The sequence below is a fragment of the Mastigoproctus giganteus genome, chromosome 10 (assembly GCF_048544385.1).
Source record: "Mastigoproctus giganteus isolate SK-2022 chromosome 10, ASM4854438v1, whole genome shotgun sequence".
NCBI lineage: Eukaryota > Metazoa > Arthropoda > Arachnida > Uropygi > Thelyphonidae > Mastigoproctus > Mastigoproctus giganteus.
The window spans coordinates 231,777,139-231,793,809 of NC_143584.1; the positions used below are offsets into that span (position 1 = coordinate 231,777,139).

Consider the following 16,671-nt stretch of genomic DNA (forward strand, 5'->3'; position numbering starts at 1 on the left):
TTTTGTTTCGTATAGTAGGTTTGTTCTCAGTAGATTCATTTGATTTTTCTGCGTTTCTTTGGCTTGGCAGCTTGGTAGTTTTAATTGCTATTGCATTTATTGATGAATTTGGTGGTTTATCGTGGTTCTTGGCGTCTGGTCTAGAAAGGGTTTGACGAGAGTTCCAGGGAGCCATAGCGTTGGATCCAACCCGAAGCTCATCATCTCTGGGTGGCAGATGAAAGATGCGTAAGTTGGGTACCTAGTTCTTCTCTGTCTCACCTCAATATTTATTCTGTGAAGTTCCGCAAACATGGCCTTAATGCTGCCTGGTTTAGTAATTGGTTCCAGTCGAGAAAAGATTTGCCCACGAGTCTGGACCGCTGTGATATTGTACGAATACGAATGATTCCCCTTGGTGGAGTGTTGTGTGCCACCTGTTTTTACCGTTTGTCTTCCACGTTCCATTTTCTGATAGGTTGAATATATGATCCCGGTTTCTTATGAGTGAACCTGTTGTTCGGCGAGATGAGACTTGGGCAGGGAGTGCATGCAGTTTGTTAGCGTTGCTGGTGGGATATTTTGAAATCATTCGCTTGTCACCATCGGCAATATGTACCTGCTGATCGGAAGTTTCCGGTGTGGTGTTTCCGCTGGGGTGTGGTAGGATAGCTTTATTTATTATTTTTTTTTTGTGCGGACGATGCAGTTTCAGTTGATGTGCAGGGTATCTCACTACGTTGGGGAGGTGCCCTTGATCCACTGTTGAGGGACTCACTGTCAGGTATTTCCTTGCATGAAAGACATGAAAAATCGCGCCTCCGTTGCTTGTTCATCTTTTTTAAATCAATTTTGAGGCACGATCCACAAAACGAAGCGCAGCACGTAACACAGATAATGCATAGGTCAGTGTTTAATTTGCATAATTTACATTCGGCTATGATGAAGACTTCATTTAACTCGGTCATATTTGGATGTCTGATGGGAAATGCTCGTGTTTTAAGGGTGTCCAAAAATGCACGATTACAATTATTTAAATATATTTACACAAGTGAGATTATTTACAATATTATTTAAAGAATGCAATTATAGACAAAATTAAAAGAGGAAATTATTCGCACTATCATATAAAAGCTTCTTTATACAAAAAATGTACTTCTATAGTTCAAGCAAGCTGAGCGCTTCAGAGAGATCCTTCACTCTGTATTGCTTCTCTTCAGAGTATTTCACAGGGTGGTCACAGGCCAATCAATTGAAAAGGTTGACTTAGCTGCGTTGTTTGGAAAGAACTTCTTCAGACAGCACAGGTTGGACAGTACAGAATATAACGTTAGATAGGGGTTGCCATTACTGCGTCCAGCACGTGGATTAGAGATAAGTCCGTGAAGACTGGGGACGTCAATCACACCGGTAAGCATCTGAGAAAGAAGAACAATATTCCTGGATGCATTGTGAACTTTCCACGGAGTGATATTTAAGTTGGTTGGCATATAAAATAGCCCTGGGGTAAGATGGTGAATGCGTTCCCTGTTCATCCATCGCATTACCACCCAGCACTCGACTGCCAGGAATCTGTTAATGTACGACGCCAGGGGGCAGAAGACCAGATTTATATATGTTTGCTAGGGCTATATAACACCTTGAAAAATCCTACTACTTCTGCCTGACCTCGGCTCTAAACACTCTCGAAGAAACCTTCCTTCCATAGTTCCTCCACCCTCCGATGGGATCGAACAGTCTCTTCAGATGAGTGACAAGTGGCAAAAACAGTGTTGTTGGGAGGACGGTTTCATCGCGTAACGATGAAACAGCGAATAAATTCTTATATTCATTATAAGAATTGTAGCGAATGAATTCTTATAATTTATTATAGTTACACACAGAGCGTACAAATAAAGAAGAAATATATATGAATATATTTCTAGAAGAAGAAATATATATGAATTCTTATATTTCGTTTAAATACAGTATTTGAATCGATTTTTTTCTCACGCAATATGATGGGGCATTGTCCTGTTTTGTATGAGGAAATAAAAATAAAAGAACACGCCGTTGTGAAAGACGAAAGCTGCATCAAATTTTCTTCCTGGAATTCCAGGCGAATGATCATTAAGGGTCACCCCGACTATCCTCCTCTGCTCCGTCTTTCACTACGTCAGAAAACACGTTGGAAGGAATACGTTCCGGTCTCCTAATCTACACCAAGATACCGAGTAAAATGGAAAGCAAGGTATAAGTAATGCATATTTCAGAAGTATCTCAGTTTAGAGTACTGGTTGCTTAGATGGATGAACAGGGTGGTAGTCCACCCCCTAACTATCTCCAGATCTATCCTACAAGCAAATCTAGGCACCACTCCTTGGAGACATATCATCATGACAAAAAATGCCCTCACGCTTGCACGGCTTATAACGAGGCGAATTGATGCTCCATCAGTATCCGCATTAATCTCTGGCCCTAGGAGGGCAAGAGGGAAGCAACCCGACTCCTGTCTCCCTCTACGTCTTACGCTGTCAAGCATCGATTCCCTGAGGAACATGTTTCCAGCCAATTGTCTTCGGATCTTCAATAAATTTAGGATCCACCCTGATAGGTTCTGTGAAGACAAGCCCTACAGGAAGGAAATCCTCAAGAACTGCTACCAGATTATGAAATTATAATACTCACCTGCTCCTGGACATGACTGACTGTTTTTTTTTTGTTTTTTTTATATATTTTGCATATTACTGTTTATTTTGTATATTTTTGTATGTTTAATCCTGTAAATATCTCTGGTCGAGCACGCATGTACTCTTGTCTATTGTACATGTGTTCCTCGCGCCTTAGTCTGTAAATATTCACACCCTTCTGGCACAGAACCGTCCCAGGGTGATCCAAGGTTTCTTGGGAAATAAACTGATTTAATAATAATAATAATAATAATAATAATAATATTTCTCAGCAGATTTCTTCTGTGACCGACATTTGCGTCCACTCTTATTTACGTTCTTGTTTCAGGGAGTCACCTACCCAGCGTGTCATGGTATCTGGCGACACTGGGCGCCTCCGATGGAGAGAAGCCGACTGGCCACGCTGGCGTTCTGTGGTAAGTATTATTTTCCTCTATTTGTTGTCTCGCTGGATATTTTATTATAAAATGTTTGCCAATCTCCCATGTTTTGAAATCACGCTACTGCAGTGCCCTCATAACTACAGCGGAGAAGTGTTAGAACTGCTTGGTTAAATGGTTTGGTTAGCACATCACGTTTGTTCTTTGCCACCCCTCTCAAGGGAAAAGTGTCAAAATTCGCGTTCAAGACATCGAACAACTAGTCCTTGTAATTAGACTTCGCGATCAAAGAGAACATTTTCGCACTGTAACGAGCGATCAACACTTTGATCCAGTGTCCTCAAATAGTCCTCAACTTTGCTGGCGACAGCAACTGAACTCAGTTGCCCACAGCAGTCTTAGACATTGCACAATCTCCTATAGAATTCACCTCGAAATTAGGAGGGGGTCAGATTTCGATCTGAAATATTGCGTCGGTGCAGCTGTTATGGGCAAAAAAAAAAAAACAAAAAAAAAAAAAAAGAAATTATTATTTTAGGGTTGCCTGTAATTAAATACAAAAAAAAAAGTACATTAATTCGTATTTGTGTCTGTGAATTGCGTATGCTCTATGGTTGATTTGCCTTTTTGCTGGACGAAAAAACCCCAGTTACTGGGGAGAAAAACCTTGCTATCTACGCCTGAGACCGACTAACTCAGCCACGGAGTGAAAAAAGCCGAGAAAAGTTCCTCGCGTCATCGACGGGATTCGAACCCAGGCCTTTTCCACCCGGTGTGGGGAGGACGGTGACGATACCACTGTGCTACCCGCGCAGAATTGCTCAGACAGCTCTTATGGGCAGATTTCTCTGTGACCCAAACAAACAGAATTCCCCTATCCATCCATCCATCCTCATGACAGGTTTTATTTTTTTTTTCTTTTAACTCGCTACAGCAAAAGAACTATTTATGATTTTCGGAAAGCTGTAAAATCATTAAATTATTATTTTTTCCGCAAAAAGGGTTACTTATAAGGGCCACGTTACGTTGTGGACACGTAACCTTTCTTGTTTTGGAAGATCAAAAAGGGATTCTGATATAATCTGAAAGAAATAAAAATCTGAAATATATCTAAAATAATCTCTAACAAATAAATCTCCTTTTCAGAAAGAGATTCTGACAGCATTTCTGACCTAAATCTTTTTTCCGAATCTGTTCGATTTATTAGGGCTGAATACGGGTGAGCTGAAAACTGCGGATGAGCTCCACCATCGCCAACACACAGCAGGGCCACCTCCAATATTTCACCCTCTACGTCCGTTGCAGCAAGAAGTGAAAAATGCCACAAAGATAACCGAAAAAGAGAGGCGAGTGGGTGGTGAATGTAATCTCTTTTCCGAAAATGCTCCCCCTAAAGATTCGGTTCGTGGCTTCCTTCGTATAATTTTCTCTTCTTTAACCGATGTTTTTATTTATTAAATTCGGCTTCCGGTGATCGGGAGTGAGCCCACGAAGACCCTGTCCATTTTCGCTCCTATCACAAACGATCCAGTTGATCGGAGCGTATCCCTCTTCCTCGCGGTCCATTCTAATTCCGCGTTCGTTCTGCAGGAGCGCGCAGATCTCCACACTCGCTCAGTATCTTTATTGCGATCAATGATTCGAGGAGCGAACTCGAGTTAATTTTGTCCGCGCAGACCTCGCTTCCGCCTTTGATTCGATTAATATCCGGCCTATTATTTTGTTACTATCAAAACCAATCGCCAATTAAACGATCGCTTCTACCTTTTATCGCCTCCTCAGAACTGGACAGGACTGTCAATTTTGGCAACAAAAATGGAGCTGACGGCTGGAATTCCAGAGGGAAGGGCGTCGTGCTTTTCGGCTTTATTTATTCGGTCAAATTCCCTTCTCTGTAATCAAAGAGCTTTCTCATAACAGACCTTCTGACTTGAGCAGAGCGCATTGGAAACATCGCCATATTCTTAATATTTGCGAACGTCGCTGTTGCTCTTATTCCTTCTAGCGGGGAAATCGATAAAAACAAATTTTCCTCCGTTGTTGTATCAAAAGTCATTTCATTTCGACTTGTGATGACTTTCTCTCTCAGATGTAAGCGGTGGCGTCCCTTTTCACACAGATCTCACGTTCGGCTTTCACGACAACGATTTTCCAAAGAGAAAGGAGCGGCTTATTGATGTCGGATACTCGAAAACAATTGGGCTCATTACCCATAAGCATCTTCGCTAAAATGTCCTATTGCTGCTGCGATATTGGGGACAGATTTTGCACACTTCAACGCGAAGACACTGTACCAGATGAGTATTGGCTATCCAGGACGACCGACTTTAAAAAAGAAATGCCCAGAATTATCCCGATGCATTTAAACGTGCCTAAACTGGCAACTCTCAGCTTGCTGGATCGAGCTTGGAGAACCACCCTTCCTTGGCTAGCGCTTTACCAAATTCCCCGGATTATCTTCGTAAATTTATTATTATTATTAAAATCGTTTATTTTCCAAGAAGGCAGTTTCCTCTACAACAGCAACACATCGTTGTCGATGCATTGTACACCTTTCGCTCACTCGTTACTCCTACGGTGTGGCACTTAAAATAAAGGTCATCTACCCATCCATCTGTCTATCTTCGTAATGAATTTTAATTTTAGTAGATTGCCCGTATTATACTCGCGCAGTTTGCCCAATATTGCCACGCTTTGTTTTTGCATTGCAGGTTCGTATGCAGGTGCTGTGGTAGGGATGCCCTTATCGGGGATACTTACGGACTACGTCGGGTGGCAGGCGTGTTTTTATTTCTACGGTGAGTAGTGGTGTTGTTAAGATGAACTGCGCATTTTCTAATTTAAACGGGAGTGCGATGCACGAAAGATTGCGCAGGAATTCATCTCCATGTTTGTCAGGAATTTGATACGAAGGACAGGACGCAGAGGAGACGCTTCTATTTCTCAACGCGCACCAGGATAAGAAGCTTATTGCAGCAGAGAATGCTTTGCTTTCATTCCTCTTTCCATTTACTCATTACTAATTCCATCCTGGTTGGACAGAATGAGTAAAACGTTGCTGCGTTTGGGGACATTTTTGCCTGATGAGCTCTTCGACATTCAGCACGCGACTGTTGCGTTCCCATTCCCTGCCACAAACAGACGGACACGCTCGTAGTGGCCCGGAAATACTGTAAAGATACTCGGAACTTCACGAGATGCTGCAGAATGAAGGTGCCTTCAAGCACCCTCAATGTTTTCTTCTTCCTCGTGCGCCTGCGCACCTATCGAGATTGCCATCGGCAACACCCAGGAATGCGGGCAATTCTCCCTAGCAGCTGTTGTCGAATTCTCAAACAGGTTCGGTCTGCCTCCAGGTCTGGATTCATTCAAGCCAGAATTTGATGAAGACGGGGCCTCACAAATTGCCTCGTTTTGTATTTGACCGATTCTTGTAAAACTGCAGATTCTGCAAAAGCAATCTTGAACTTCTAGAAAAAGTCATGTAAAAAGTCATATGACCTTTTAAATTTATATTTTAGACTTCGTGTTTTTATATAAGGTGTGCGTCACTAGAAAGTGCGCCTTCTTTGAAAATGCGAGTATTTCTGATTGCTTAAAAGGAATGGAAGCGAAGCTGCTACCAAAAATCCCATCGCAGTTGCTCAAAGTTTACGCAATTTTCTTTTGTCAACTGAACCTGACACTCTGCCTTGTACTCAGAAAAAAAATGAGCATGGACATCGATATTGCTGTGCCATTAACGTGCATCGACGTGATCGTTACAAACACGAACGTTATCATTTTCAGTCTTCCTTTTTATCGGTGTATTTCTTAACATGTCTGTGCAGAGTGGGTTGTTTTGTATTACAGGCGTGATGGGTCTCATCTGGTACATCTTCTGGATATGGTTATCGTTCGAGAAACCAGCGAGGCACCCCACAATAACGCAAGAAGAACTCATTTATATAGAAAACAGCTTAGGACACGTTGCCCAGACGTCTCCAACGGTAAGTGCATCAAAGGTTTTGATCATTTAAAACACTGAATGAGTGCTGTTCGCGTTAGAAGTCATCGAGGGTAAACTCGGGGTTTCTAGTTTCGAGGGTACACGGAATGGACAGGACCCCCAAGTCGCTCTGCCTTTCGGGAGAAGGCGACTCTCCCTTTGTGCAAGGGGTATCACTTTCTTCTGTTACTCGTTGGTCAAATGACTTTCTGTTACTGATCACTGAAAAGCTAGTGGGTAATAAGCAGTAGATTCAAAGGTGGCAACGAAGTGTCACTGGATTAGTTAATCGTGATAAAAAGTTTTCTTCTTAGGACAGCCAAAGCTAAACGTTTAGAAAAGTATGTTTTATGTTCCTTGCACAAAAGGGGAGTGCCTCAGAAGTCATTTTTGAGCTACCTGCTCTTTCGTGTTTCCTGAATTACATCTTCTCAGCATTAGCCAATGAAAAGACCCGATGGTTATGTTATTATTATCATCAGTTTATTTATCATCAGTCAATGTGCCAGGAGGTGTGAAATTTACATACTGAGGTGAAACCACATGTACAGTGAATAAGAGTACACTTGCTCGAACTGAGATATTTACAGAATTCGGTTTACAAAAGCTTGAAATAAAAACAAAGTTTGTAAGAAAAAACAGCAAGGCAAAAGTAAAAGAAACATAAATGCAGCAGGCAGAAAAGTCCAGGTGCAGGTTATCTTCACAGAGTCAAAAGCAGGTAGCAGTTCTTGAGGATTTCCTTTCTGTAGAGCTTTTTGTACTCACAGAACGTATCTTGGTGGATACCCAATTTATTAAAGATCTGCAGGCATTTGACCGGAAACATGTTCCTCAGAGAATCGATGTTTGTAAGCATAAGCAGAAGGATGCAGGAGTCGGGGTGTTTTTCGCTTTTTTTCTATGGCCAGAGATTAATGGGGATACAGCTGAAGTATCAATTCGGCCAGTGATAAGTCGTGCTAGCGTGAGGGCATTTCTTGTCCTGATGAGAAGTCACCAGGGAGTGGTGCCTACGTTAGCTTGTATAGATCTAAAGATAGTAAAAGGGTGGCCGACCACCCTGTTCATCCCTCTGAGAAACCAATATTGCAGATCGAGGTACTTGTTTAGGTGGGTGGCAGGAACAGATGACCAAATTTCAGAGGTACAGAGAGGAATAGATGTAATGCATCTCATGATCTCCCAACAAAACAGCGCTGGCTGTTGCATACCCACTAGCTCCTGACGCACTGTCCAAATTGCCAAGTACGTCTTCTGTCTTATCCTGACAAAGAGGCTTGAAGGTGAGTCCAACATCCCAGGTGAGACTTAGGTCTGTGTAGGAAGTCACCCTTTGCACCTTTTCTCCGCAAACAAAGATTTGGTTATCGTTCTTAACTCCTTTTTTTTTTTTTTTTTTTTTTTTTTTTGGAAGGGTTCAGATGCAGCCCAATTGTGGTTAGATAGTTTCCCAGTTTCCTTATCTGTGTGGAGGCTTTTTGGTTAATATCAAGAATCTCATGAAGATGATCAGAACTCAAATAGAACTTCAGATCGTCGGCATTAGAAACAAAGTTAGAATTACGTGCTAGGAAAGGCTCCAAAACTGCTGAGAACAAGACGGTTGAAAACACACTCCCCTGCGGGATGCCCCCTGTGATGTCTAAAGTTACTTGAAAGTTGTTGAGGGGACAGATGTCTGTGAAGTAGGATTGACTTCAAGATTTGTAGTAAGGGATCTTCCAGACAGAAGTAGAACTTTAGTATAGTAAAAAGGGCTGGAAGGTATATTCTACCATATGCCGATTTAATGTCCAGGAAGATGCTATCAATCTGTGATTTGCTGTTGAGAGGCTGTAGGCTTCTGAAGGGGGATATCTAGAAGATTGTTAATTGTTGATGTCTTGTGCAAAAAGGTATGAAGGTACTCGGGCCTATGACCAAAGCAGTGCTGGGCAATTTCTGGCTGAATCACTTTTTCAAAGATTTTAAGTAAAGAACAACTGATGAAGATTGGTCGCAGATCTTTCAGAGATTTAGGTTTCCTAATCTTTGGAACTGGCTTAACACGATAAGATCTCCAAGTTGATGGAACGATTCCAGATTGAAGGATATATCTGAAAATGTGAAGCAGACGGTCAACTATATATGTATGTGCTACATATTTTTACTATGAATAGCGGGGAACTGTCTGGTCCTACAGTAGCTTTGTTGGGTAATTTGTTAATGGCATCAATCAGGGTCTCTCTCTCTCTCCAGGTATTTCTATATCATTCATCCGCGCCCTAGGTAACCAGTCCTCTTATGAGAGAGAGGAATCTGGATCAGGAAAATCTGCCTGCAGGAAGCTGCACTGTGCTCATTCCTGGACAAACTTTTGATCAATTACATGATGATGCGTATGCTGTGACAGAATCTTCCTACCCCTGTTCAACCGATCAAGGATAATTGGCTTAGGACTTGCCTTTTCTTTTTCAGGAAGTAAGATCTTTTTTTCTTGAAGATGGTAAGGTCTGAGTAAAGTTGAGATATCTGACATTTCGGGTAGGCCTTCTGCTTCCTGATGAAGGCCAGCTTGGTTTCCTTAATAAAACACCGATTCAACCTATTAAAAATCCTGATTTCCTTTGTTGCTCCACAGAGTGCAATTAACTTCCATTGTTCTGACAAGACCATAATGTCATCCTCTATCGATTCAGAATAGAGGCGACCTCAGTCAAATCCGTTCCAGCACTGTAAAACGATATCCGGCTTGAGATATTTAGTAGAGAAGGCAACCCTAGCCAATTCGGCGGCATACTTTTCTGGTAACTCAAGGGAATTGCAATGTATGGATAACTGTACTGCAATTGGTAGATGATCCGAGTGAAACTGAAAGTTACCAGGCAGGAGCTTTATATCTGGCAGATTATGCAAGATTAGGTCAAGCGCTTGACTTCCCCTAGTTTCCTGCGCCAAAAAACCGTGTAAGATCAAAGGTCCGAAGAGTGAACTCAAGGCCCACAAGAGCATCCCCAAGCTTAGTCATCGGCAAGTTGAATTCACCCGCTGCAATAGTTGGAACTTTAGGCATTAATTGCTGATGATGCTAAGAATTAATAAATGGCGGCTTAAATGATTATATGGAAACGTTACTTAATTAGATGAAGAACAATTAATAGATGTATATTTGGACAAAATACTCTCTCTATCCCGTCCAAATATAGATCTCTATTACCGAAAACTACAGCCAACTCGATCGACACCACAGAGACGAGCTGAGCAAATACTTGATTTTTGGACCTCGTACATTAATCATGCCAGGTTTGACATTTACCTTGCCGAGAAAACATCCAGAGCACTCGGATCTAATAAAATGTATATTTAATTTTATTTAATAGACACGCCGTGTGGATATGTGCTGTGTCTTATGCACAGCGGTTGCTACTGCTTAGTTCAACTACGCCTTGTTACTCTGTGATGTTATAAAAAATTCTGTGGACGGCAAAAAAAAAAAAAAAAAAAAAATTACACATTTTGTGTATTAATTCAAATTTAAAAAAAAAATTAGTGTTGTTTATTAAATTTTATTTGTTATAAATAAATATGGCCCCGATAACCATCTTTGAAACCTGGCTTAAGTCAATTGGCCTCGAAGTATGCAAAGACAACAGATGACGCTCACCTAATAAGAAACAACGGAATGAGGTCCAAAAGTGTCCATCACACCGAAGCTGTCAAAATTGCCAAACCGTACTAAGATCTGGGATTAATTTGAAGACTTAAAGTTCAAGGAACACTTCCTAAAGGCAAAGAAGAAGACCTATGCTGCTTTCTTGGCTATCCGCCAGGAGCTCGCAGGCTCTCACAACACCAAACTGATCGGACAATACATTAATAGATGACTCACCCCCATCCCACTATATGCCTCAGAAATCTGGTCCTCTGCATCTACTTCTCGATGTAACAAATTTCTGTCAATGGAACATTGGATTCTGCGGTGGCTGACCCGTGTGGGAAGGAACCTTTTCACCATCTCGAAATCCATTATCCTAGTCAACCTAACCTTCCTCCTGGAAGCTCACTATCCTCAAAAAAAAAACCTGTCAACACTCACAAAGCTTCTAACTAGCCCGATTGATGCCCCATCGATAGAAGATATCATCGCACTCGCAAGTGGAAGAAATAGAAGCCATCCCCCACTTAGGATGAAGCTATCAAACTTGGACTCCCTAAAAGGAATGTTCTCATGTAACACGTCAACACTTTCTCCATTGATCCGGTAAAGTTTGAAGTCAACAAAACCTACAGAAGGCAAATTACAGACCAAATCTGGATTAAATCACCCGGAATACTGTGAAAATTGAGAATATTTTTTTTATCAGAAATTTGTAAGATATGAACAATTAAATGCAATAATAGAATGAAAAATAAATAAATCTGTTATGTTAGTTGATGAAGAAAAGATAAAGAAGTCAACCTGTGTATTTAACTCTTCAGTTATTTAAGATCTATTTTATTTCAAGGTGAATACAATTAAGTAAATGTATTTATATATTTAAAAATTATTACAATACAATATTTATATTGTAAAGATCTGAAATTTTGTATAAAAGTGTATATTTTTAAATTTCTGTACACCCTCCTAGCCCACTTGCTGTACAGGGGATGAACCTTGAGTTAATAAACTAATAATAATAATAATAATAACGAATTCGAAGGAATTTACCCCACAAGAATGTGGGGTACATTCCATTGGCCTCTGCTTAGGCACGTGATACCTAAGAGCAGAGGCCAAATAAAATCCTGTGGAGAGTAACAGACCACATAAATCGGTAAATAATGCCACATTACCTTGACAATAATGATGCAACGCTGAGGGCTATCCACAGAGCCGTGTACTGTGCTGCCACAGCAGCCACTAGGATTAATGGAAAAGAAACGAGAGACCAGCAGCAGAAGAACCGAAAACAGAAGGAACCGCCAGCTTGGGAAAGAAGACTTCAGCAGAAGATAGAAGAATTAAGAGTCAAGATAGATCAGTTTACCAAGTACCAACAGGGTAAAAGAAGTAAGAAATTGATTGGAAAGGTGAAGAGCATCCTCAAGAGAGACAGCGTCCACAGCTAACATGAAACCAGAAATCAGAGAATAAGAGAATTCTTGGACACACTGAAGCAGAACCTGTTGGCACTCAGCAAGACACTACACAGATAAAAAGAAAGCTCCCAGAGGAAAATAAACAACCGAATCTTCGATGAGGACCAAAGAGCCTTCTACAGGAAACTGGGTGAAGATGAGAAAGCAGGAAACGGACCACCCGAGAAGAAGACGATCCAGGAGTTCTGGGGAAATATCTAGAGCAGTGAAGTAAGACATAACAGCAGAGCACCCTGGATAGAAGTAGAACGGAAGAAAACCAAGGACATACAAGAGAGGAGAGTGTGGGAGATTCGAGAAGAAGAAGTAAAACAGTCGATCAGGAACACCCACAACTGGTGAACCCCAGCAATGGATAACATCCACAACTACTGGTACAAGAAGCTCACCTGCATACACAAGCACCTAGCAGAGCAATTAAACCGAATGATAAGGCACCCGGAGATAATCCCGAAGTTTCTCACCGAAAGAGTCACATATCTGAAGTCTAGAGATGAAGATACAAGAAACCCTGCGAAATACAGGCCAATCACCTGCCCACCAACGAGGTACACGATTGTGACCAGCTGCATAACCAAAACGATATCAGACCACTTAGACAGTCAGAACATAATGGCCGAACAGCAGAAAGGATGCAACGAGCAATTAACCATAGATGCCGCAGTTATGGAGCAAGCCTACAAGAAGCACCGCGACCTATACACGACCTACATCGATTACCGCAAAGCCTTTGACTCCGTTCCTCATAGCTGGATAATACAGACTTTGAAGATTTACAAGATCAATCCGATAGTGACAAACTTCCTAGGAGCAACAATGGCGAAATGGAGTACCACCATTAAGGTCGAAAACATCACAACGAGGCCAATCCCCATCAGAAGAGCAATCTTTCAGGGATATGCTCTGAGCCCACTGTGGTTCTGTCTAGCACTGAACCCGATATCTCCACCATGCTTAACGGCAGCAAGTATTGATATAATCTCAAAGAAGAAAGAAAGAACCTGTACACCCTCACCGACCTGATGTACATGGATGACATCAAGCTCTACGCGGCAACCGAGAAGCAACTCCAGCAACTACTCCGGATCACTGAAGAATTCAGCAAGGACATCAGGGTGAAATTTGGTCTAGACAAATGCAAGACCCACACACTGCACCAGGGAAAATTAGTTGGCCGAAACTAACAGCTGTTGACTGGTAAAGAGATCGAAGCTATGACAGAAGGAGAGACCTACAAATACCTAGGGATGATGCAGGCTCGGCAGTTAGAGCACAAGGAAATTAAGAAATGCCTGACCGAAAAATATCATCAGAGACTCAGAAGCCTGCTGAAAGCAAAATTGAACGGAGGGAACACAGTTAAAGCCATAAACACATATGTGTTTATGGCTTTAAATTAACAGTTAAAGCCATAAACACATATGCAGCTCCAGTACTAACATACACATTCGAGGTCGTAGATTGGACTAACACCGAGCTAGAAGATATCATGCGAAAGACAAGGACAATAATGACCAAGAGCCGCCAACACCACCCGAAGTCAGCAGTGGAGAGAATAACAATAGCTCGGAAAGGGTGAGGAAGGGACCTGATAGAGCAACAGAAAACAGCGATAGCTAACCTGAAGGATTACTTCGAGAAGAACACAGCACCACTCCATTAGGCCATGAGGAAGATAGATAAGTGGTATATCCCACTCAACCTAAGTGAGGAATCCCACCCACTTTGACGGCACAAGAAACGAAGTTAGAAAGATGGGCAAAGAAGACACTAAAATGACCTCCATCAAGATCATATCGATAACATTGTTTCCAATGCATGGCTCACAAGCGGTACGCTCTTCCCCGAGACTGAAGGATTCATGCTGGCCATCCAAGACCAGGTAATCAACACCAGAAACTATAGAAAATACATCGCAAAAGAGCCCGGAATGTCAGATGACACATGTCGACGATGCCACCTGGCCTGAGAAACGATCCAACAGATTACTGCGGGATGCAAGGTGATAACACAGACTGAGTACACTCATAGACACGACCAGGCAGCCAGGATAATACATCAGAAGCTATCGAAGAAATACTAGTTGACCAAACAAAGTGCACCATACTACAAGTAGGACCACCAGGCAGTAGTAGAGACCCCAATCAACAAGCTGTACTGGGACCGCGCCATAATAACGGATAAGACCATCCCGCACAACAGACCTGACAAGATGGGTTGACAAGATGGAAAAGGCTTCCCTTGTCGACAAGATGGAAAAGGCTACCTACCTGATTGATATAGCGGTGCCCAACACTAGCAATGTCCAGAAAACCCATGAGGGAAAAATTAGGAAGTACGCGAAACGAGACATGAGATCAAGGAGATGTGGCATATTCAAGAAGTATCAACCATACCAATCATCGTGTCAACCACCGGCATGGTACCAAAAAACTGTACATAGTAGCCTAGCAGCAATAGGTCTCCCAGAGAACACCTACAAGGAACTCCAGAAATTCGCAATTTTGAACACCTGTAGGATAGGCAGAGATTTCCTCGAGCAGGGGTAACACCAGACATTAAAACCCCCCTGTGTACTTGGTAGCAGTACCCGTCACGGAGTGGAATCTCCCAACCAGGGAGAAATATTATAAGAATAATAATAATAATAATAATAATATGTGACGGGATGATATCATTGAGGAAACACTTCGCCTCCACAAGGAGGCGAAGTGATTCCTCAATGATATAATTGCCTCATATTGTCGCTTATGCGACAGTACGATGCCAAGGTGTGCCAATTAGTGAGTGTTCACAAATATCGCTTACTGCTCAACGTTGCTTATTATTATCTGTTTATTCACCTTAGGTTCACCCCCTGAACAGCCAGTGGGATAGGAAGGTGTACAAATTACTGGCCGTAGGGCAATGTGATTCTGTGATTTCGTCGTCGTCCCCCTTGTTCCGGCATGAATTGCGACCTTGAATAGTTGGCCTTGAGGTGACAGAAATCCACCAGGGGTCCCTACTCTGTCTTCAGATCGATCCTTTACTCAAAGCTGAAGGTGATGCCTCGGAGACAATTGGTGTTCACGACAAAATCATCACCACATTGGACAGTCCGCAACTCGTAAGATGGATGTACCTGACCTGCGGTTATTGTTCAACTCTTGCCTAACCATAGTTAGCCATCTGGAGTCTCTCCAGTAGGGCTGAGAGGCAGAATGGCCAACGTGATACTCATCTCTACGATGAATGTCCCACAAACATTAATGAAACGTGAAGTTCATTAACGTTGCACCGTGGAAGGATATTCTCTGACAGAGACGCCGTTGCAGGCTGAACTGTACGGAATGATTACATTTTAATTCGCAAATAACCAATATATATTAGATGTTTACAAATAGGGGGTTAAAATGCACCACAATGAGTAATACGTTTTACGCTGGATGTGCACACATGAGATACATTTTTAAGTGAAATATGTTGTTAAATGAACTATTATGTTATTATATATTTAAAATTAAACGACGAAGCGAATTTTACTTTTCAAATTTAGCGTTCGACACATTCGATATCAAGTTTGATACACAATTTTCAAAAACTTGAAGATAATGATTCGAACCGAGCTCTCTCTTTTTGGCCAAAAGTTAATTAATTCTTGGCAGTTAAGACATTACCGTGCCAACTTAAAAAGCTTTGAATTCGCATTACATTTCCCAGTATAAAGCGTGGGATGCTTTGTCTAAAATTTGAGAACTACCTGGATTGCATTAGGCTCCGTATTAATGCACAGAAGTCTGCCCAAATTATCATAACTTACAAGCAGAATAAAAACGATATTTCGATCTCTATGAACGGATCTAGTCTAGCAAAACTGCACTCTTACCTGGGGCTTAAGTGGGATGACAGACTCGACTTTGCTCAACACGTCGCCCATATGAAGACAAAAATATACTTCTATACTGATTTTTGGGCTACTAGACAAGAACTGTTAGGAATTAGGGATCCTCAGCTAGCGACCAAGTACATTTTAAAGTGTGTCCTGCCAATTGCAATGTACACCTCTCAAATCTGGTCCTCAGCTCCAGATTCACATTATAAGTCCGTCCTTGGGATCGAGTACTGGTTCTTGCGATGGCTTAACAGAGTTGCTGGCCACCCTTTTACTATCTCAAGGGCCATTCTCTACTCAAACCTTAACATCGTACCCTGGATGCAGCGGACAATTAACAGGAACATACACACTTTCGCACAAATGCTCACAGGCAGAGTGGATGCTCCAGTCCTGGATAATATTCTAGTCAAACCGCGTGCCACTGCAAGACGTTGCGGAGGAGTAAATCATCCACTGCGTCCATTCGTGAACAATCTTAGTAGCCTGCAAAGATTCTTCCCATCAAATGCAGCAAAAATATTTAATTCTGTGCAGATGGATGCCGAAAAACTGTGAGGAAATACCGGAAAGAGAACTTCCAGGATTCTTACCGAAATAAGAATCGGCTGCAAAGTTAAAAAACATTCCAAAGAATCGTGAGTAAAAGTGAAACTTTCT

The 16,671-nt window shown here is 41.9% G+C and overlaps 1 protein-coding gene across 1 annotated transcript in view; it reads left to right on the forward strand.

Annotated features, from left to right (window-relative positions):
* Positions 1-16,671, forward strand: part of LOC150080024 (vesicular glutamate transporter 1-like) — a 547,583-nt gene that overhangs the window by 439,011 nt on the left and 91,901 nt on the right. Inside the window, exons 6-8 of the mRNA XM_090383743.1 lie at positions 2,977-3,064; positions 5,740-5,826; positions 6,881-7,017. Of these exons, the coding sequence (XP_090239869.1) occupies positions 2,977-3,064; positions 5,740-5,826; positions 6,881-7,017 (312 nt within the window). The remainder of the gene's footprint in view (positions 1-2,976; positions 3,065-5,739; positions 5,827-6,880; positions 7,018-16,671) is intronic.